This window comes from Strongylocentrotus purpuratus, unplaced genomic scaffold (genome assembly GCF_000002235.5).
Source record: "Strongylocentrotus purpuratus isolate Spur 01 unplaced genomic scaffold, Spur_5.0 spur5_scaffold_19, whole genome shotgun sequence".
Classification (NCBI taxonomy): Eukaryota; Metazoa; Echinodermata; class Echinoidea; order Camarodonta; family Strongylocentrotidae; genus Strongylocentrotus; species Strongylocentrotus purpuratus.
This window is the reverse complement of record NW_022145604.1, coordinates 7,078,196-7,102,672: the sequence shown is the minus strand read 5'-3', so window position 1 is coordinate 7,102,672 and position 24,477 is coordinate 7,078,196. Positions and strand designations below refer to the sequence as shown.

General features: G+C 36.8%; 1 protein-coding gene across 1 annotated transcript; it reads right to left on the bottom strand.

The window, feature by feature from the left end:
- Positions 1-984: 984 nt before the first annotated feature.
- Positions 985-23,674, bottom strand: LOC578132 (ADP-ribosylation factor-like protein 5B). Its single transcript, XM_030990156.1, has 8 exons — positions 23,355-23,674; positions 22,104-22,154; positions 13,956-14,016; positions 12,750-12,897; positions 9,249-9,332; positions 4,357-4,508; positions 3,541-3,638; positions 985-1,559 (listed from the first exon to the last, which is right to left on the bottom strand). Exons 2-7 carry the CDS (start codon positions 22,147-22,149, stop codon positions 3,593-3,595), a joined length of 537 nt encoding a protein of 178 aa, XP_030846016.1. The 5' UTR covers positions 22,150-22,154; positions 23,355-23,674; the 3' UTR covers positions 985-1,559; positions 3,541-3,592.
- Between the last annotated feature and the right edge of the window lie 803 nt (positions 23,675-24,477).

Here is a 24,477-nt window from a genome sequence, read left to right as displayed (position 1 = left end):
TGCGTCGCTACATGTATTTTTTTCATATAAAAATGTAAAGTACCAAAGTGATGTCATACAAATGTACATGTAGTATCTTAGATCATTGACCTTTCAATTGACCTTTCACCTTGTATGCAAACATGGGTCAATGTTTTCATTGCAATCTTAAGAAGATCATTCGTGGGTCCTTTTTAGCACTCGCAAACTCCAGTATGATGAATCGGAGGTTAAATGATCACTTCTCAGCAGAATTTCAATCTTTGTGTGCAAAAATGACACAAGAGAATTCATTGCAGTGATGAGAAGGTCCATCTGAAGTTCACAAAATATAACATGGTGATGTGGAGGTTATATGAACATTTTTACATAACATTTTACTAATTTTGTGCAAAAATGGCACACAGAATTCAATACAGGGTTTCAACTCCATGCTCATTAAACCATTAATGTGCCCTTTCTGCAAAGCTCATGTCAGATATCACGGTAATGGTAGTGTGGAGGTTAAATGATCACTGCTCAGGAACATTTCAATCTTTATGTGCAACGAAATTCAGTACGAATTCCCACTCTGTGTTCATAGTATTATTGTTGCATTCATATACATATACATGTAATCAATGATGATAACTGTGAGGTTAAATATATGATCAATTCAAAGTATTTAAACATTTCACATTTTGCATTCAAAGTGGCATGTACATTGTGTAGTTCATTACAACATTCCACTCCATGCTTTAATACAAGACCATTCATAACTCCTTTTTTTTTGCAATCGCATACTCAATCATGATCATGTGAAGGTTAAATGATCACTGCTACCATTTCAATATTTTGTGCAGCAATTGACACACATGATCCGTTACAGAACTCCTCATTCAGAAAATGGCAACCAAGTCCTTTTCGCATTCACATAATATCATAATTGGAAGGTTAAATGGTCATTTTGCAAGTACAACAGCATTCTCTGCAGATACACTTAAAAGTCATTACAGTGTTACATACATGTACTCCATGTTCAGAAGATGGCATACGAGTCCTTTTTGCACTCGCAGATTTCAAAAACTATTCCAGAGATGGGTCATTGGGTCTCCGTGTGTGTTACAACAAACAGTGGCGAGCAACTGTGAGGTGAGTTCCCATAATGCTATGAAGTACTTCTTGAGTGGTGCTTAGCCCCTTTTGTGGTGTGTTCTCTATGGTAGGGCAATGTGTCCAAAGACAGACAGTATGTAGACACTCAAAATCTAAACAGTGTGAACAGGATTCAGTATAACACATTCTGTCGTTAGAGGAGTAGCTCATGTGCTTTCCTATGTAATAAGTGACGATCTGTTGCTCCTAAGATCACTTCGTGGCAAAGTGTTGGTTGACCATTCTTGGCTTTTATTTACATGTACACGACCCTGTTCTTACATTACTGTACTTGGCAATACATCCATCAGAGTTGGGGACTTGTGGAGACTTTTCAAGTTTGCCGGAGAGCTGGATACTTGCTGGCCTGTTCCCACTGTCGAGAGTTTGAGTAGAACTACAAAAGGCTCTTCTGCTAGCTACTTCTAGGATATCAAAAAGAGACTCTGTAGAGAAATAAGATAAAAAGGAAGGTGTAGAAATGATAAAAGAGGGATTAACATTAATATTCTTGAGAGGAACATTTTCAATTTCATGTGACCCTACTGCAAATACAACGTTTAACAGCAGATGGCGACTTTCATCCCACACTGCGCAGGTCAGCACATACACAGATACAATACTGGGAAAGACGGCGTACAGCAGTATAAATTATATACCTCACTTAAGAAATCCAGCCATCTGATTGGTCGAAATTGCATTCATAAACTTCAACTATTTCCGTAAAATTCCCAGTAACCATGGTTAAAATAGTTCTAAAATCCCAGTAACCATGGTTATTGGGAAAATAGTTCAGTCTCCATGGTTACCCCATAGGTTTACATGTTAAAAAATGGTCTGAGCGATCGAGGATACCGTACGTGTGCGAAGAATTGGTCGCTATATTTTACCAATTTTGTAATACAACTAGCAGCGAATCCGGGCTAACTCGCCCCACGGGACATCTCGCCCCAGCATCAAAGACTGGGTCGAGATGTCCCGACACGATTCATCGATCGAGAGATACCAATGTGTATATGTTTGTGCTCATTGTACATCTTAGACGATATGGCTGATATTTGTCCACATTCTTTCATCCTGGCCGTTAATTAGCAGACTACTGGTATCTCTCGATCGATAAATCATGTCGGGATATCTCGCTGGGGCGAGATGTCCCGTGGGGCGAGTTAGCCCGACTCCCTAGTAGCTGTGCCAGTGCAGACGACCGACTGTACTAGGCCAAAATGGCTGAATTAGAAACGCTCCCAAGATTTTGACTTCTGGATGAGGATCAAATGCGAGACATGCTGACAGCAAGAACTCCAAAAAGGGTACGTGAAATCTTCCATAATTTTTTCAGTAGCCCTAGATCTAGATTCTAGTACGCGACAACCAGATGCTGGTGATTGTAGTGATTTGTACGTCACGGACAGATGCAGATCCTTCCCGTAGAGATTACACACATTCCTATGCATTTCCATTGGCCATTGCGCATTCGATCATGCTAGATTGGTCGATGTTTTAATTACCAGAGATTCAAACTAATATTGCTCGTGATCCTGAAGGTGATACTCAATAAGTGAGGTGTCATATGAAAGGGCAGTTTTTTCTCCATATTCCCCACAGGGCCGGCCCACCCCCAAAATTGTAAAAATATCTTGCTTAGACTAGTACTGATCTAGATCTAGTCTACTCTCAAAGAAACAATCATAAAAAACAACCGTGCAGATAAACTAAAAAAAGGCCAAGGTGGTGTCATAATTTTTTCGGCATATAAAAGTATTAATGACTGCTTTAATATTCGAGAAATAGTTGTTTTTATACGCTCTCGGGAAGGTTACAATTGGGCTATTGTCCTCGGCACGCCTCAGGCAATAGCACAATTCTAACCTTCCCTTGAGCGAATAAAAACAACTATTTCTCTCAAAGCAGTCATTAATACTATACTAATTCCTCATTTTACTTAACTATCGTTCAGGTTTCATGAACTTCCCCCGATGATTTGATGAGATGTGTCTAGGCACCATCACAATCTGTTGATTATATTTTATTGGATCCGAAACTACAATTTTCATCAGAATTTCCTGTTCTCTACCTATTTTGTTGTTGTATGAGAACCAGAAGTGCCTTTGCCAAATATACCCGTGGATGGTGCTGCCCTCTATGGACAAATAGTGTAGTTGCGGTAGCCAGAAAATTCATATTCCAAGCATATCAACATACAAATCTGCAAGTACACAGTTAATGCACAAAAAACAAAACAAGTAGTATGTACAGGAGTACATCGACATGTAAATGAAAATATAAGGACACTGCAAAAAAATAGGACAGTGTTTTCTCAGACATTTACAATGTCATGTGTGATCAAGACCTTAGAAGTACATGTATAATGTACATGTGTATCTCTAAGACCTTGTTCACATACAGTATTATTCTCATCATACTTACGAGAATGGAGGACATTGAAGAGACAGAGTGACAGATGGGAGAGAAACCTTCGTCATCTTCTGATCTGATTGGCGATCCATTCTAAGCCTTGATATAATCTACAGGGAGATGGGGAAGAAAGAAGACAGTTGCATCATTATCATTCAAGAGTATGTACTCTCTGAATGGTGAAACATGTATCAAATGATCTGAGAAAAGACCCGAGTCTTCAAAAAAATGATATTTGGTCTGAAAAGAAGACAGTTGCATCATTTATCATTCAAGACTAAACATACATGTACAGTCTCTGAATGTTGAAACAGGTATCAAATCATCTGAGAAAGGAGCCCAGTCATAAAAAAAGGAGTGATAGCTGGTCAAATGGGTCACAAGTCCTCCAATCAAACACATGTTTATGCAACTAATGGTATTTGATAAAAAGGTGTTCTCATTCTGCCTAAGAAAGACCCTAATATAAACATAAAGTACGGCATTACTAACCCCTCTCCCGCACAGAATACATGTACCTGTACATGTGCATTCTCATTATCCTTGAACTGTTGTTTAAATGTAGTGAACTGCATACAAACTGACCCCATGGTCAGAGGTCAATAGACCGGTGGCATTTTGGTATTTAAAAAGGGTTCACTATAGACAGGTTTTACTTGCCCCTCTCCGGTAAGAGCACAGCAGGCCTGTTTATGCAACTCATGATCTTTGATAAGACAGGTGGCTAAATGCAACCACTACAGACAAGTGGTCATTTTTTTTAAAGACATGGTCACTATAGACAGGTGGCCTTAATAAAGGTGTCCACTAATGGCAGGTTTTACTCACCCCTCTCCTGTAAGAGCACAGCAGGCCTGTATATGCCACGCATGATCTTTGACTGATGTTAGGTTGAGCTGTTGTGAGATTTCCGCCGATGACATGGAGCCCTTGAGGTCTTGTTTGTTTGCGTAGAGGAGCACCGCAGCATGCCTCAGGTCCTATCAAAAGCAACAAAAGTACAATGTTAATTTCATGCAGCGTGTCAACGCAAAAAAAAAATATCCTGAAACTCTATAAAGAAATGTTGTATAAAGAAACGTCGTATAAAGAATCATCGTATAACGAACAGGGTGTCCACACACAAGAATCATTGTATAGTGAACAGGGCGTCCACACAAGAAAAAGTAATTCCAAAACTTTACAGCGAAACGTTGTATAAGTGCGCAGTTTACTACTGCACAGCACAGCGGTCATGACATGGAAGCGGAAATGACAGGTCAGGTCTCCTTTTGTGCGCGGTCACGTTAAGCCCCGCCCAGTTACTACGGTATACCGTTCTAGTTCGACCATACTTCCACACACGAAACATTCTGTTATTCTTTATCGAGACGATGCCAGGACTTTTGTTTTGCACAGTTGCTATTCCATTTACACAGTCTATTAAAAAACTTTCAGTTTACTGTATCATATCTGAACCAGTCGTAAAGGGGGGGGGGGTCCACTCTGATTATGATAAGTTTAGAGAAACTGATCAATGAAAGTTTGAGGGAAATATCACGAAGCACAATATACGTAGTGTTAGTAAGCGTACACACACGAAATTTCATTGTATGTCTATCTCGAAACGGGTTAGCTATACGATGAATTTTTTGGGTGTGGACACGGGGATAGATTCTTAATTTGGTTGTACAGCGCATGCCCCTGTGGCAATTGCTCTGCAGTCAATTTCAAACAATTACTGGAATCCCAACTTCAGAACCCTGTATCAAACACTATTTTATAACCCTTGCCCTAACCCTGAACTTCAGCGAAATCCTGATTGCAAACATAACCATGGTGCGATGAAGATGTGTATTACAAGTAATTACCAAACACACACCTATGTGTGCTCAAGGCTTTATACAAAACTATCTCTGGTTGGCCTTTGATTTGATGTTCCTTTCAGATAATATGACACACCGCATTTCAATGGAAATCACAGATAGAACATCAAAATACATGTACCTGGTACATTATCCTTTATATCGTATCTATAAAGTACTTATAGATGGTATAGTATAGAGATGCGATATAAATCCAGATTTATTATAATCATTTCAAAACATGAGTGGAAAAATTCAAGGACATATTCAACAAGTTAAATTCCAATGACTTCTTTCTTTGTAATCAGAATTATCAAGGATAGACCTCTAACATTTTCCCTTTGGGGGGGGGGGGGGGAGTGGAGGGGGTCAGAAAATGTGAATCATAGACAGAAAGATATTACTTAATCAAAACAGAACGCTGTAAAAAAATATTTCTCTCTCTACTCTCTAGTGAATATTTTAAGTAGCACTTACGATTAAATTTCAGGTCACCCTTTGATCTACATGTATGCCCTCGTCACAATTAGAGCATTATAAAACCCTCCACCCATCTACTTGGTTAGCTATTAGGGAACAAAATAACATCTTAATCGTTGCCGTGGCTATGCATAATGTACACTTAAGCACGGTGTGATCCTATTTGTAATTTGTAAAGTGCTTAGAGATGGTATTTCTTAAATATTAACTATTAAGTGATACATAAATCCATTTCTTATCATGAGTTGACAAATTTAGGGACATATTCAACAAGTATTATTCCAAGTTCTATTTTACTATCATAATTAAGGATCTCTAACACTTGGGGGGGGGGGGGGAGGGGTGAAAAGGAAATCAATATGAAGCATAGACAGAAAGATAACAAAAACATAACGCTGTGAGATATTTCTCTCTTTCTAGTGAATATTTTGAGTATTTGAGTACCGGTAGTCATGGTATGGTAGCACTTAGGATTAAATTTCAGGTCACCCTTTGATCTACATGTATGCACTAGACAAAATTTGAACATTATAAATCCCTCCACCCATCTAGAAGTGGTTAGCTAATTAGGGAACAGAACAATATCTTTATCATTGCTGTGTCTATGCATAAAGAACATTTAAGCACGGTGTGATCTTATCTGTAAAGTGCTTAGAGATGGTATTTCTTTAATATTAACTATTAAGTGATACATAAATCCAGATTTAATATCATTTCTTATCATGACTTGACAAATTTAGGGACCCATTCAACAAGTATAATTCCAAGTTCTATTTTACTATCATAATTAAGGATCTCTAACACTTGGGGGGGGGGGTGAAAAGGAAATCAGAAAGATAACAAAAACATAACGCTGTGAGATATTTCTCTCTTTCTAGTGAATATTTTGAGTACCGGTATGGTAGTCATGGTATGGTAGCACTTTGGATTAAATTTCAGGTCACCCTTTGATCTACATGTATGCACTAGTCACCATTAGAGCATTATAAAACCCTCCACCCATCTACATGCAGTAGTGGTTAGCTATTAGGGAATAAAATGACATCTTAATCATTGCCGTGGCTATGCATAATGTACACTTACATGTAAGCACGGTGTGACTCGCGCGACCTAAATAGTCTATGATACAGTGATTCATCTTTTAAGCTTTTCAATTAACAACCTGTCACAATGAAACAGCATTGTAAATATCATGCCAACCTTTTTTGACATGTGCATAACATGGACATGCAAAAATAATTACAAAAACAAGGCTATATGTCAATTTTATACTTTATCAATTGACATCTAAATTGGACCTGTACATTGTATAGCAAACAAAATGACAGAGAACCAATAACATGCACACAAAATTGACATTATATAGTATTGTTTTTCTAATCATTGTTGCATGTTATTGGTTCCATGTCATTTTGAAGGCTGTACAAAGTACAGATCCAATTTTGATGTCAATAGATATTGAGTATGAAATTGACATTTTAATCAAAATGTGACTAGACTGTATACTTTCAATAAAAATATAACCATATGTATGTACATTATGTACCAGTACTTGACTCTACTTTTCATTAAAATGCGACTATAAACACCAAATCAAATTTTGATCAAAGAAGATGAAATTTAATCAAAATGGTGACCATATGTTTGGGAGATATGACATTAAATCAATGTACCACAGTCATAAACATGCTGAATATTAAATTAATACAGGTGCAATTATAATCATTTATCCCCTTTGAAATAGGAGTGAACAACCCATAATCTGGGGTTGATTAATGATAAATCAAAATTTGAAAGCATTGATTTTCCAGTTCATTTTGCAATCACCTGCATACCGGTATGTACATTACGAGTGATATTCACTCAGGTATGTAGTGGGAGCGCTGTCACCAGTGGATGAACGGTGGACGTCACATACCAAATCACAGCTAGCACAGGAGCGTGCATGCATGCAAATCGAGCACAAGCAGGGAGGGCACTCCCCATGTATACACGTGGAACTTCTATTCTCTATTGATTCATTCATTATGCAGTGCTTAGGGCTTTATGATGAAGCCCCATATGCTGTAACAACAACAAAAAAGGCTTTAAAGGTAATGAGTTGAGTACAATAGCCCGACAGCTGCATCAGTGTTTTTTTTACAGAGCACTTCTTTGAAGTACTCTTTTTAAATCCAAAGGTTTCTTTCAAAATTTCGTAGAAATCTGTTATAGGGTCATTCCATGTCAAATCACCCAATGGTTTTAACCCGACCATTTTTGATTTTGATGAAACTTAGTATACTTGTTGAGTGTGATCTCACAGCACCAAATCCAAAATTTTAGGTCAATCGGGTGAGGGGTTTGGGAGATACGGCCCACCAAATTTTGAGATTTTTTCAAAAATGGGGGTGGCGGGCCTACCTTTGAACCCTTGTATCTCTGGACCTAATGGGTCAATCTTCACAAAATTTGTATTGTTGGAAAGGGTATTCAATAAGGATTCCAAATCTGCCACCATTTTGAAGATTTGTACATGTTGGGGTACTTTGACCTCTTGACCTCAGATTTGACCTTGAAATGGACCTTGTGGATCACGTAACTTTGACAACATTTTTCATGAAATGTAATCTCTGACATGTTCACTAAAACATGTAAAAGTTTCAGAGATATAATATTTTTTGTTTAGGAGCAATAAGGATTGAAAGTATTCATGCTCACAGATATTCACAATAAACCCTATTATAATGTATAGAATACATGCAATATGCACAGTACAACATACATTTTTGAAAAAATCTCAAAATTTGGTGGGCCGTATCACCCAAACCCCTCACCCGATTGACCTAAAATTTTGGATTTGGTGCTGTGAGATCACACTCAACAAGTATACTAAGTTTCATCAAAATAAAAAATGGTCGGGTTAAGATTTTCAGATTTTTCGGGTGATTTGACATGGAATGACCCTATACTTAATCCACTTTACATTTTGTAGGCCTAGGTATTAAAGGTAAAGATCAGTTCTGGTCATGCGATTGCATTGTGAAAGAAACTGTGTGGAATCGATCAAAAAAGGTTGATCATCTAGCATATAAGTCTTGGTGTGTACTGCAAGGTTCTGGAATCATCAAAATGATAAGAAATTTGGCCCAGTCTTGGTAAAGTTACAAGCACTGTACAGAGATGTATGGGACTACGCGACATGTGCGCGATATCTATCCCGTCCAGATAGATATAATAATTGACCAAATATATCAATTAGTAGGCGGTTTCCTGGCAAAATTTGTATCATCATGTATTAGTAAAAACATATTCTTTCACATGATTGGTAATAAGAGCTTCCATTTCATTTTTTAGAGGGGGGCGTTTCCAAAACTGGTCTTTACCTTTAACTTTCAAAGACTGCTATTATCTTACCTCATTAGCTAACATCTGGTAGAGTTCTGCTTTGCTTATGTGCAACCTTTCTCTGTCGGTGCTATCAATTACTAGAATGATAAACTGAAACAAGAAACAAGGAAACCAAGTCAAGACAATTATACAGGATGGTACAATAATCACTAACTTATTTGCAAAGGGCAATTTAATAATAATGGTGAAGTATGGGAAAGAAATATTATTTCATGTCTTTGCGATACATACAGTTGTACGGCTATCTTAAAAATTTAAATCACAATTTATTTATTTTTGTCTGTTGTTCTTGTTGTTGTCCATCCAGACGTTAGTTTAATTTTTAAACGGCAGACAAATGACACAAAATTACATATCAGGGAAGTTTAGGAAGGTACATCTCAATGTACAGTACATTGTATGACAGGATATGACAGAAAACAAAAAGTTATGAACTTTTTAATTAAAATTGCAATCAATCAAATAAAAATTGACATCTTTAATACCGGTAATGCACATCCACATACAATGTAAAATGAACTTTGAGGGCATCCCTCTATTTGTTTGACATAATATAGCAATTTTATAGAAATTGAATATTCTCAGTTGCTCTGAATAATTTTGTACAGGTGTGTGTATCTTAAGAATGTGTCCAGTAGGCCTACTCCAGTAATCTACAAGGGCAGATGCCTCATGAATAAAAGAATAGCAAATTAACACATTTTACACAACAGCATATGGAAGAGATGAACAGTGTTTGATGATTACAATTTTAAAACTGCGTAACTTTCTTATCCCTAAAGGCTCGTTCAGATATGAAGTAGCAAACCGCTCTGTGTCTTTAAAATAATTGTTTGTACGTAATTACGTATATATATATATATATGGCAACTGCGCGCAACCAAAGCCCTGCACATATTTACTGTGTTATAAGATACGGAAATGTGAAGGGTATTAATTACCAGTAAAATAAATGTAGGTCATTATATAAAAACCACAGCAGTTTAACAAGGTGACCTAGATTTTCCTATACATGTACATTGTAGAGCTGTCATGGATTTGTTGCTCTACTTTTTATGGGTTTTTATGGGTTTTTAATGATCGACCGTTAAAGATAAATTTCTGTGCGCGCGAGCTCTTGTAATACATAGCATATATGGGCAAAAACATGCCTATGCAAAATCCATTGTAGCTCTTTAGGATGCAAGGTGACCCCAATTTTTTTTCTTATTTTGATTGAGTATGAATCGGAGATATGATTTCATGTCTCATTTCACCCTCATTATAATGGCCTCTGAACTCAAAATTTCAATTTGCATATTATGACGTCAGCATATTTTTGGAAAATTGATTGTATCTTTGTAAAAATTGATTGATTTTCTTCAAAATTTTGATATGTTCTAGCTGAGACAATTCTCTACAAATCCAGTTTTTCATTTTGACAAAGGCATCATGGCGTATTTTTGCGATTAAATGAGGCATGTCAATTTTTCACATTTTGCGTGTATTCTCTATGGGACATGACTTTTTCTCAAAACTTGATTCTACATTCCCGTCTTTCGCGAGCAATATCTACGTCGTTTTAGCTTCATTTACGCTGAACTTCGAGTATGTTGTAGCTGAGACAAAAAGCTATCTCAAATGTACCCTTCATTTTGTCTCAATTTTTTGTTGGATCAGCCCACCTATACTTGTTCCAAACTTCCAAACAAGTATTACAAATCTAGTTTTCTTTCTTTTTATGCCATAGTGGACTTCCCCCTTAACTGATGCTCAAGCAAACTATGGTACATGTACACTTGTTCACGAGTGATAATTTCACACACCCATACAAATTGACCTACATTTCTATTGTACCTTGAAATGATATGTAACTTATATCTCAACAAATATGCAAAAGCAATGACATTAGAGTGAGTCACTCTGATTCCTAGGATAACATTGATACACAAAGAAGGCCTACCTATTCAAATAAATATGTATCATACAACGTGTACATACTGTACTTGTGTATGTAATACTGTGAAGAGACCAACAGAGTATTTCACCCAGCTACATGTAGATGTACATGTATAGAGTGAATACATGCACAGTAATGGACCTACTGGTACATACTGTACATGTACAGGTACGCATATTTTCTGTATGACATTTATACAGGTCTGCAAATATGCAATGTGCCAGTGAATACGTTAAGAAGAATTTATTTTTTCATTTTCATGGTGTTTTACTACCGGTACTTCAAATTTCAAATTTCTTTCTTTCACTCAATGTTCACTCAAAAAAAGTGAACATCTACATACAGTGTATCATTCAAGAATACAGTGAAACAAAACCTACAACTGTAGTGTGGTTATATAAAATATAAAATATAAAAGTTCATGCAAATGCAAGCCTTGGTACTATTATTTCCTGCTACAGTGGTATGCATGTACTGAACATGTAAATCTGTGCTTTACATTGTACATATTGAGTAACAATAAAAGAAAATCCCATATTATGTATAACCTTGGGGAATTCCCCCACATGTATAAAAGGAAAACAAACACGTCATCAATTCCATCTCATTCACTACTTTACCCGAACACAAAAGAACCGAAAGTCACCTTGATATGAACACTGTTTTAGTGTTTACACATTCCCGATGAATCACAATCGGAATGCACACGTGGAGCATTTGATGTCTGTGCTATTTTATGAATACATGTAGCGCTAAAGGGAAATACCATACTGTACGGTATATATGTAGTCGTCACACTGGAGTAGATTTAACATCAACTTATAACCTCACAAGCAGGATTTTTTCAAAGGAAATGGTACTTTATTATTCATGACAGAGTATCTGCAATGTAGGAGAATGTACAGTACCTACAGGTGCAAATTACACATCCTGTATCATTCTTAACAAGAGTCCTTCTTGTTCAAAATTGTTTTTTGAGTTTCTGATGGTATAACTCTATTATCAAATTTTAATAAACATTTACTTTACTTGTATTAAAGAGAACTGTTGCTGAGCTAGCAGCAGAGCCATGAGCGTCCCTGGAAGGTGTTTACACTCTATTAAATTTTACACTGTCGTTATTATTATTATTATTATTCTGTAACAAAATATCAAATGAAATGATTACCATCATGAAGTGAAAGTGAGAACTTGACAACATAGTTTTTGTTCCTTCATTGGGTTACAGAATGATGGCAATTTTTACTAGATTAGAAGATTGGTACTCCATGCTGAATCAGTGGACTTAATTTTACTAAAACCTGGTCAAAAGGGGGAGGCGCGATGGCTCAGTGGTAGAGAAGGGGTCTCGTAACCGGAAGATCCAGAGTTCAAACCAATTTGATGCGCTACTAGCGCTAGTGCCCTTTATTAAGGCATTAATCGTCATTACCAAGTCCTCCAGTCCTCCCTTGGCTGATTAGTTACAAGTACATGTACAGTATACAAATAGCAGACAGGTAAAAACAAACATGTATTAAAGTTAGTATCCTTTTTAGAATGCTGGCAAATCTTAGTTTGGTCCTTACCTGTGTGCCTGCATAGTACGTGCTCCATGCTGTGCGTAGCGAATCCTGCCCCCCTATGTCCCACATTAAAAAGTGTATGTTTTTCCATGTGACTTCCTCCACATTGCTACCGATGGTGGGCGACGTATGCACCACCTCGTTCATCAAGCTGAGAAAGAGAATCAAGGAGAAGATAGTGACATACATGTACATGTAAAATTGTACATGTAATTATGATACAATTATGTAAAAAAATAACAGGTTTAATACATAATTTTTTTGTTTTTAATCAATTGAAAAATTATGTTGCAGGGAGGGAGTGGGCTCTACAGACAGGTGGATGCTTTAGGATTACCTCGCCCGAATGTGTAGTATAATGATATTAACATATCATTATTTCTTTATTACAATCAAAACTTGTGGTTGGATTTCAAAAATAAATACAAACAGATAGATAACAATGGCAGAAATAATGTACACAAAGTCAAAGATCATCATATCATCTACATGCACTCAGTAGTAGTTTCTCTCTTCTCCCTCTCTTTAAAGGTACTATGTCCCTTTTGCAGCCTACCTCAAATGCTGTAGAACTTTGCAGGAATTATGAATATGTCCTGTATGTCCTATCTGTGAAATTTAAACGTTAGCAGTGTCCTCATATTCAAATTATGCAAGGAAAACCGTTTATTTGCTAGACTTCACTGTCAGACACTATTGAGTGACTGACTGGCTTTTTTTCTTCTTTGGTAATAACGTACATGAAAAGAGTTGTAAAGGGTACATGAGCATTTGTCTACAATAATCCACTTCTTGTGATGGTCAAGATTAAACTGATTGAATCTTTGCGCAGCATAAAACGTATGACCATTCGGTACAATTGTCTGAAAATCAAGACTATTACTTTTGGGCTCTATAGCCCTAAAGTCGATTTGACAACTAATAGTCATTATTTTCCCACTTGAAGATATTTTCAAGCACCACCTTTTTTTAGGGAAGTTCTAAATTAGTATTATCTTTCAAATTTAGTTGGAATTTAACTTTTTCATTTTTTGGGGCCTGCAAATGGGACATACTGTAGTACCTTTAAATTCCCTTCTAAACACAAGGAAACATCATCATGCTTGCTACTCAATTTTGTGACTCGTCAATTGCAATAGCGAACTGCACATCATATACTCTTTCATTATATAATTTTTTTAAAAACACTGAAATGCAAGAACTACTTACATTTGATAGAGTATTGTTGTCTTGCCTGCATTATCCAGGCCTACTATGATCACCTTGTGTTCTGAAAACAACAAAAAAATACAAATTTTTTTAATATCAACAAATGAACAAATATGCAATTGTTTGACAGATAACACTTTTAAAGAGAGAATCCATGGAGTGTTGTCCAATATTACATTATGACTTTATACTCATACATGCACATCCTTTTCAATTCACTGTGCACTTGTTCAACCAACCCGTTTTTTTTGTCTAACATAAAAGACATTCAATTTCAGATTATTTTATATTATCATGTTCCTCCATTCAATTGCAGAGAACAATTCAATAATTAGTAGACATCCAATATTTGATTCTGGTTGCATCTTGGATCTGATAAAAGGGCAAAAACTTTGCACATTTTATCCCATCTTTATAAAATTATGATCGAGGGCATAAAATTAGAACATTTTCATCCTTTTTTCTTATATTCTTTAAATTAATAATACATACTTTGTACATGTGTACATGCACTGTATTATACCTAGAGGTATACGGTACATGTACATTTACACTTTAAAGGTAAAGACCAGTTATGGTCATGCGATTGCATTGTGAAAGAAACGTTGTGGAATCGATCAGAAAAGGTTGATCATCTAGCATCTAGCATCTGCAAGGTTCTGGAATCTTCAAAATGATAAGAAATTTGGCCCATTCTTCGTAAAGTTACAAGCCCTATACACAGAAAGATGTATATGGGACTACCCTATATCTCTCACAGACCATGAGAGAAACAAATTTACCAAATATATGAATTAGTAGGCGGTTTCCCGGCAAATTTTTTATCATCATGTATTAGTCAAAACATATTCTTTCACATGATTGGTAATGAGAGCTTCCATTTCATTTTTGGAAATTGGGGCGTTTCGAATACTGGTCTTTACCTTTAACCAGTAGTACAGTAGTACATGTACATGTATATATAGGCTTTTGATTTTCCAGATTGGGGTACCTCAAGAAATACATGCGATTGCTTTTTTACACACTGTGCAATACCAACAGTTCTGTTATTCATATAGAATATCATAAAAGACTTCTATTTGTTCCCTCACTTTCAGGATCTACTTTTACAATGCATTGCATTGAACAAAGGTTGACCCAATTTAGGCAGCCATAAAACTACATCCCGATTTGCACGTTTAAAATAGCTCAAGGCTATCTTTTGTTACTTGAGAAGTGAGCAGCTCATCCCTAAAATGAAATAAAGAAAACAACCTAATTTACTTTAAAAAGCCCACAAAAACTACTTGTAATGGCCTTTCTAACCCTTTCAAGACTTGTATTGTAAGCATTCCACATTGTGTAGTTTGGCTGGTAACTTTTGATTCAGAGCCTTAAAAAAATATACCAGATTCATGAAAACTGAAAAGGGGAAAAATTTGCACACAAAAAGTTACGTGTCCATATTTATTGCATGAATACAATGTGTTTGATGATAGGAACTTTTTAAAAAAGGGAAAAAAGGGAAAAAAGGGAAAAGGGAAAAAAAGGGAAAAAAGGGAAAAAAGGGAAAAAAGGGAAAAAAGGGAAAAAGGGAAAAAAAGGGAAATATTGGCAAATTATTGAGAGGTTGAAAAATCATAGTTTTTCCATCAAACTTGGCAATTTTTTTCAACTTTTGAACAAAATTCCTACCCAATTATATTTTCTGAGACATTGCTTTTTATTTAAACAATGTAGCATAAAAGAAAATATATCGTTGCCAATTTGAAGAGCAATACGTACAGTGTACATGTAGTTGGTATGTGCATGCGGGCCATATGGGCAACAAAGGAATACCGTATTGTAAGGTCTGAATTCAAGACTGTGGTTGGAACAGGTAAAGAAAGTTGTTTCCCAGCAGAGCTTCCTGTGTGGGTTGGAGTGTCAAAAACACACATGTACGACCTGTAAAGGTCTACATTGTACTTGAATGACTTTAAGGAGAATTCAGGAAGTAATGTGGTACCAATGATCATGACACATTTGATTGTTTTCTTCCTACAAACTCAAGCCATATTGTACACAATAAGTACAATGTACTTGTTTGTGTGAGGTAGTCTATGCACTGTTGAAACCCGTACTAAGCTTGGTCCTGTAATAAGTGCTCTACAGTATGTCAATTGACTCAAGCCACTAAATCTACACTTAAATCTTAACTTCAACACTGGACCAAACACTATACCAAAGTACCATACCCTAAACCCAAAACCTAAACCGACCCCCATAAATCGCAACCCTAACCCACAAACTTTGATGAAATGATGCCAAGCGTATTTATCACAGAGCAATTGGCGCAGGAGAAAATTTGTCTTTAGTCACTACATGTACAATGTTCAGTACATGCTAATATTGGAATTGACTTTCATGACGTGGTTTTGAATATCATTTTCTTTCTTTCATTTTAGAGTATGATATTCTGTACACATACTGTATGAAAAATATACAAGTCTGGACAAAGTATTACACAAATTCTTATGATTGAGAAGTACACTTAGAGCGTGTTTATGCTTAACTTTTTCTGGCCAGAATCAGGCATCTGTTTCGCGTTTAGTTTAAAACACGGTTGCGTCCATGCTCACTTTTGTAGAATCACCGAAAAACGGCGATCACGATCACCGATCGTAAACTCACAAAAAGATGCGTTTACAATTTGTAAACGCGTTTAAATGGGGTAAACGCGTTTAAATGGGGTCAACGCACTGACCTCTAGTGGGTCTATGTAGCATGCACAGTGCAGGTTGTGAATCCAGCTGCAAGGCCAATTAAGGCCACACAGGGAGAATTGCCTGGAGGAGCCAGAGAAGTGAGCATAAACAGTACACCGTGGAACTGCGATTACGATGAGCGTTTACGATGAGCATTTCAGATCGCTCATTCTACCTTCAAAAATCAAGCATAAACGCAGCCTTACATGTATCTTCATAAACTACTAGATAGTGGATACTGTTGTTGAATCAAATGCACCATGCACAAGCTTTTAGCCAAATAACTGCTGGTTTGAAATCATACATGTACCAATCACTTGCATTGTTTGCTGGTCTGGGCAGGTGGAGCCAGACAATCATATCATCAATTGCTTGGCTGATTAAAAGACACCCAGACATCATTCAGTGTACGGTACATCATAAACCAATTCTATTCACAGCATGCAAATCAAAATGTATCAAGAACCCAAGTTAAAATTTGGACCAAACTTTCTGAAATCATATTGAAATTTATGTACAGTGCATGGGATTTTATTAAATTTTAATTGTCTTCATAATGTTTAAAATAAAGAGGTTTCCAAATTAAACCACATTTCAAATACTGGCCTTGTCTACTGTCACTCACTTTGTCCCCATAACACTCACTACTCAGCAAGTCAACCTTCTCTAGCTGATATTCTTCATTTTAGCTAATCCCTTACAGTTACACTGTGTGCATGCTCACCAAAGTAAATAGAAGCACTTCTAGATTACGGTAAAGAGAAGATTAAGTTCCTGGAAAGGTTAAAAATAATTTGTGAGCTTTTTCATTCTTTTTATGTTACTCTATAGTGTGGAAGAGTAATATACAACATGTTTGTGTACACATTCATTGTGACACTTAGGGCGTGTTTATGCTTAACTTTTTCTGGCCAGAATCAGGCATCTGTTACGCGTTTAGTTTAAAACACGGTTGCGTCCTTTCTCACTTTTGTAGAATCACCGAAAAAACGGCGATCATGATCGCCGATCGTAAACTCACAAAAAGATGCGTTTACAATTTGTAAACAAGTTTAAATGGGGTCAACGCACTGACCTCTAGTGGGTCTATGTAGCATGCACAGTGCAGGTTTGCGAATTCAGCTGCAAGGCCAATTAAGGCCACCCAGGGAGAATTGCCTGGAGATTGAGCCAGAGAAGTGAGCATAAACAGTACATTGTGGAACTGCGATTACGATGAGCGTTTACGATGAGCGTTACAAATCGCTCATTCTGCCTTCAAAATTTAAGCTTATAAACGCACCCTTAGTAAGACCGAGCCGATTGCTTATCATTTTTTATGATTCCAAAACCTTACAGTATACATGTAACATGTACCCCGATACTCAACCGGTAATCAACCTTTCCAATCTTGTTTCACATTGCAGTTACATGACCAGGGCCTCAATTTCATAAAACTTGTTATCAATAACAGTCAAGTACAGGTATCAAATTTCAAATTTTCTTTATCAAATTTGCTCACAGCCTATCACGTGCATCAATTTCAGTAGCTTTTAGAACAGTTATTGCAACTTGTTATTGATAACAAAATTTCTGAAACAGGGACCAGAACTCAATTTTAATCTTTAAAACCTGAATTATAGTACAGTTTGATTTGTTTACAATAGCTTGTGGGAGTGTACACGCAAGTTGAGTCACATGGTCAGTCGATACCGGCATACCGCTCTATTGTACACAAAATAAATAAGAAGACTTCTCATACAATTGGGCCTAAATACAATGACAATCAATCTGCACGACATACAGAATGAAACGTAAATTTGGACTACTTCTTACGATACCCAAATCAGTTCTACCAGAATAGCTATTTCTGTTTCATGCATTGTTACAGGATTTGGAATTGTGGAAAGGTTTCTAGTCAGCCATTAGCTGCATGTACATGTACATAAGGAATAAAGGATACCGGTAGGGTAACCGCAAACTTCCAAGGAGTTCAAGCCCATTTCCAATTTGTGCATGATGTATGGTGTGAAAAGTTGTTAGATGCGGTCTTTAACTGTTCCACAATAATTTTTTGGTTTCTTTTGCAGGGGGGGGGGGGGGCTTTTTAAGCATAATAGGTTGTATTCTTTATGTCATTTTAGGAAGAGCCGCTCAATTCTAACAACAGATAGCCTTGAGCTATTTTAAACGTGCACATTGGGATGTAGTTTTATGTGACAAGTGTAAATGAATGGCGAAAGGCACATTTACAAAGGTCACTATTCAATCTCTGTATTAGAAGTCAGATACATGAATGTGAAGCTTTATTCAAAAGAAAAAAATACTTATTCTCTATATTCTAAACACACAGAAAAGTGAGCATTCTTGGAATGCTTTGCTATGCAGAGATCTGTTAAATTTTTAATGTTGGATTTTTATAGCACATATTAAAGTATTAATTCTCTGTGCGCTTTACATTACAAACTTGGATAGCATACATATTAGTGCTGTAACATCACGGATATCTCCAATTCCGTTTAACCGCCTGTCAAAACCGGACGGTTTTCGGTTAAACGATTTATTTAAAAAAAAAAAAAAAAAAAAAAAAAAAAAAAAAAAAAAAAATTTAAGCAGGAAGGTGATTTAACTGAAGGCGCCGATTTGTGCTTGTGAACTAGTCACAAATAATAGTAACAATGTCGTTTTAGAATAATGTGTAAGATCATTAAAGTAAATTAAAAACAGTAGAGGACCTAGGATAGAACCTTGTGGTACACCATGTGTTAAACTTGGATGAATATATATTGAGATCTATTACAAATATTACTTTCAAACCAAGATGACAGACAAATTGGAGTGTTGTTCTAGTTTCCAAGTGGTAAGTCATCACACCGACTACTGAGCTGGGAGACATTGCCAGGCATAGTGCCAGGTGGAGGGGCATAAATCAAAACTTTAAAAAAAAAAAAAAAAAAAAAAAAAAATTATAAAAAAAAAAAAATTATAAAAAAAAAAAAAAAAAAAAAACGGGAAAACGAAACCGTCCAATTGAAAACGGAATCCGCCATGGGCGGTCGGATACCGGACGGTTAAACGTTTGACTACAGCACTAATACATATACATTGTAAAAAAAATAATACAGAAATATACAACACTACTGCAATAAATAAAAAACAGGTCTTAAAAGGAGATACACATCTGTAGTCGTCAATTAATTTCCATGTGCAGGGGGTTATAATTGGCTGGCTTGGTGCAGACTTGGTGGAAAAACTATTAATGGGTGTACAAGTCTCACACACTGCAAACCAGTGGTCCAATCAAGAAATACCCCCTAGTCTCTCAGAGAGTCTTCAGGTTCAAGTGAGGGAAGTGTGAGATAATAACTTTGCCATATGGAGGGATGGGTGGAAATGCAGGGCATTACATAAGGCCTGTTGGTCATGAAACTGAAGGCTAATCCTCATGATCGACAGCATATGGTAAACACCCAGAGCTACTAGATACACACTTCAAAGCCAATTTACCCCCTGTCCACACACAACATTTTCCGTGATTAGGCGTGATTAGCTATACCGTTTTGCGATAGTGATACCGTTTCGCGATAGTTTTACAATGAAAATTGTGTGTGTGGACGCTCACCAACGATACGTCGTATAACGAAACTAGTCTAACAAAACGCAGGTTTGGGCATCGTTTCGCAATGAAAGAATCACACCTAATCACGCCTAATCACAGAAAATGTTGTGTGTGGACAGGGGAGTGTAACTAGCGTAACTAACTGGGCGTGGCTCAACGTGACCTCGAGCGAAAGGAGACCAGACCGCAGTAGCAAACTGCGCACCTATATGACATTTCGCTGTAGAGTTTCAGGATTACTTTCTTCTGTGTGTGGACATCCTGGAATTTATACGATGATTATTTATACGACGTTTCTTGTGTGTGGACACTCTGAAATTTATACGATGATTCTTTATAGGACGTTTCGTTATAGAGTTTCGGGATAAATTGTTTTGTGTGTGGACACGCTGGTAATCTTGTCCTTCCTAAACCCAGGACAAATTACTGTAAAAGAACCTTTGTATATAGAGGTTCAGTACTGTAAAACGTATTACCATTGGCGTTACGCAACTGTGATACATTGTCTTCATTTAAGAGACTTTTGAGTTATCTGTTAAAGTTTACTTCACACAATTCTGTTTCTAAAAATACTTGTTTCTTTTCTCTACACTGTCTGTCCTGGATATTTAATTTCTTACTATATTTTGCTTAGGAATTTATGTTTTGCCATTTTTCTTTGTTGTTGTTAATATTGCATTGTTTTACTGTATTCTGGTCCCCATGGAAGACCAGCGAATATGGGCTATCCAGACGTTTATTATATCTTGTTATTCATTATTCTATTTGTTATTATTGTACTGAATGCATGATGTGTTTTTATACGGAAATAAAACAAACAAACAAACAAACCCAAATGGTTTTGAATTCCCCATGAAAGCCTGTTTATTAATATCAAGAGAAGACATATGTTCCTAATCGTTAACGAGCAGGAGCTGATGCTATGAAGGATCGGTTTCCATTTGTATTATTATTACAGGGTGTACCACCAGAAGTTGTGATGATGATTGAAATGTATTGTACATGTACATACTGTAACGAGAGTTTCTTATAGTTATACTCTTAATCCCGGATATCGTGAATGTTATGATTGGACATACTTCGCATCTGGCCAGCTGCGATACGCTCCATTGCGTAGTACCGGACTATTTTTCGTTTCTGTTCTCATTCATTTGCTTAGCACCGCAATTGCGGGGTTAGCAGGAGTTAGCACCACAATTGCGGAGTTAGCCCTGCTATTTTGCAGGGTTACATGTAGTTAACCCCGTACTATAGGTGGGGTTAGCCAACTTTAGCCCACTTTGGTAAAAACCAGTCTGAACAGAAAGTGGAATAGGCTTAACCCCGTACTATAGGTGGGGCTAAGACCCCCCCCCCCCCCCCCCCACTTAACCCCACCTATAGTACGGGGTTAAGCAAAATATTGCCAGTGTGAAAACAGTATCATACTTTGAAAGGGGGTCAAAGAGTCAATAAATTCTACAATAAGGGAGTTTACAGATACAATCTGCACATGGGCAGATAAAGGTCATTTGTACCAAAATAGTAAAACCACAGAGATGAACACTTATGAAAGTTATGTAACATTATTCATTTATGCACCAACGGTACATTCTATGATACGCAGGTGGAAGTATTCTTTTCAAGAGGGCAAACAAAAGGTATTCATGAAGCACATAAGATAAGATGCTCAAAGTGGAACTTCTCCATGTGTAAACGATCTGTGGATATTTGGGGTCATTTGTACCATGTGCTATCTGTAAACTCCCTTATTCTACGATGCCTTGTACATGTACATGTACATTACGAATGAGCCCTTTAATATCTCAGTTCTCAGTTTCTCACCTTCATTGTTGAAAAGACTCCAGATCTTGGAGAAGACATAACCCATTGCATCTGCACAAAAGAAGAAAAAAAAGAGGAAAGAACAAGACTCTCTCAATTATTCTGCATTTTTCTTTGTGATGCATGAGTAACAGTTACACAGAGACTCCTCCAGCGAATGTTGAAGGTACAGAAGTTTGCAAGGTTTGTAAATAAGAATCGTCCGCACAAACAAGGATCATCTTCGTAAACGCGGACAGACGCATCCATAAAAATAAGGATCGTCCAAATTTTCGCTGACAATTCTTGGTTAAGCAATGATTTTCTTGATGCGTTTTACATTGACTTTGTACAGAGACTTTCACATTATTTATGAGCGATAAATCCTCAGGAAGATGGACAACCCATGAAAGTAGACGGTAAACTGGGGGTATTTCATTATGCGGGAACCAGACACCTTAACCTGCAAGAAAAAAAATGTATGATTCTTATTTTGTCCGCGCGGCGTATACAAGAATACCCTCGTTTATGCGAACGATCCTCATTCTCGGAGCAGCGCCTCTACTGTTTTGTCTATGGCACACAGGACACAGACAGCGAAATGCATGCCCGGTCCAGTAAGATTTGATAACTTGATATCAATATCATATTTTATAAATCACCAGGCCTGTGACAAAGCCACAACTTAATTGATACTGAAACTTACACAACAACGATGGTGTATTCTCAACTGAATGATATTGATACGCGCTGTAAAAATTAAACAACAAACAGCCACAATACAGTAGGCCTAGATCTACATGTTTTTGTACATTGATTTACTTATTTTGTCCGATTGTCACACATACTCATAGTCGATGAAGTAGGATGACCTCAGCCTCATTCAATCATTGATTCATCAGCATCAATACTGAGAGTGAGAATGAATGATCACTCATCAGGCAAATTCAAAATTGTCTTTTTAAGTTTTTAACATTAGACTCTAGTCTTACTTTTTTTGTGACAGACTTTAGTCTTTTGGTTTTGCACATTTGACTGCTCGACCAACATGACCAAGCTAGATAGAGAGAAAGAGAAGAGAAAGACTCAGACAACAGAGTGGGCAGGTACAGGTGAGAGTCAAACAAACACACAATTCAATTCAGAACTTTATTTCAGACTCAGCTGCACAAGGCAGAGGTCCATAATCATACAGAGAGAGGGAGGGACAATGAAATTGAGTAAATTGAGAGCATACTGAATATACACGAAGGAGTTGACTGTGATACTTACTTGCAATATGCCACTGGCGTGGCTAAAATTGCTTGAAACACGAACTTGCAACTGCAATTCCAAATGGTATCATCTAGTCAAAAAACTGATTCTGAATTCCACTTCCACTGTCCAATTCAGTCGGCGCCGATGGTTGATTTTAACTCGCGTCCCATGAGTTACACCAAATTATAGTCAAGGAAACATCCCCTTGTTCATACATGAAAGTATTAATCATACAGCTGCTCGTCACAAAAAGAATACAATTAACTATAAACTGATGATGAGATTCAACGATCCGTGAAGTTTGAACAATACCCAGTTAATCGAATCCAGTACTATAGTACGCGTTACGATATACAGTTGTCGTTTTCTTTTACAGGATGGTAAAGGTTTCAAATAGTCTCATTACGAAGACCCACTGAGGAAATTCCAGTGGACAAACATTCTTATTGCATGGTAACTACTCATATATATTTTAATCAGGGAGGGGCATGTCTGCATGAGACAGTCTCACATCTCTGATTTAATCCCGGGGGAGGTACTCCGATTTGGTTTTAACAGGGAGCTGCCGCTGAAGCCTCGAAACCCCTACCCATTTATAAGGGTCATTTTGGTTGATTTTTTTTTTAAAGTAAAGTCCATTTTACAACATTTTTGGGTGTTTGCATGGCAAAAACCCTGGAAAATTGAAAAAGTGGACCCATATTTAGGGGTATTTTTGTTGAAAATGGGACCCATGTTTAGGGATTTTTTTTCAGCGATGGTAGCAAGGTGAACCATAATTTGTTTTTGATTGTCAGTGTAATATATAGAGTATAAATATTTGTTTGTTTGCTTGATTCACTTTTATACTTGGAAATGCTGATAAAAGGTGCTGAAAGCTACCGGTACGCCAATCTACAAACATCTCCACTCTCCACCAATTTTGATGATAATAATTAGGATTATGGATTTTCGTATGTAAGCTTTACGCTTGAGCTTTCATCCTTTTTTTTCCATTTTTTATTTTAATTGCTTAATGAATTATAGGCCAATATTTCAATAAAAAAACTGAGTGGCATTACATTTATATTACTAAATTTGATTTTCAAATAAGTAAGACTCATGAAAGCTAGCTCCAATAATTCAAGTAGTTTTCATT

What these genes read in the sequence shown, in the direction of transcription:
- LOC578132 (XM_030990156.1), bottom strand. Translation starts at nt 22,149, where the DNA reads ATGGGTTATGTCTTCTCCAAGATCTGGAGTCTTTTCAACAATGAAG. An exon ending in GAGTCTTTTCAACAATGAAG is followed by an intron (nt 14,017 to 22,103) that starts GTGAGAAACTGA and finishes TGTTGTTTTCAG; the next exon opens with AACACAAGGTGATCATAGTA. An exon ending in ACAACAATACTCTATCAAAT is followed by an intron (nt 12,898 to 13,955) that starts GTAAGTAGTTCT and finishes TCTCTTTCTCAG; the next exon opens with CTTGATGAACGAGGTGGTGC.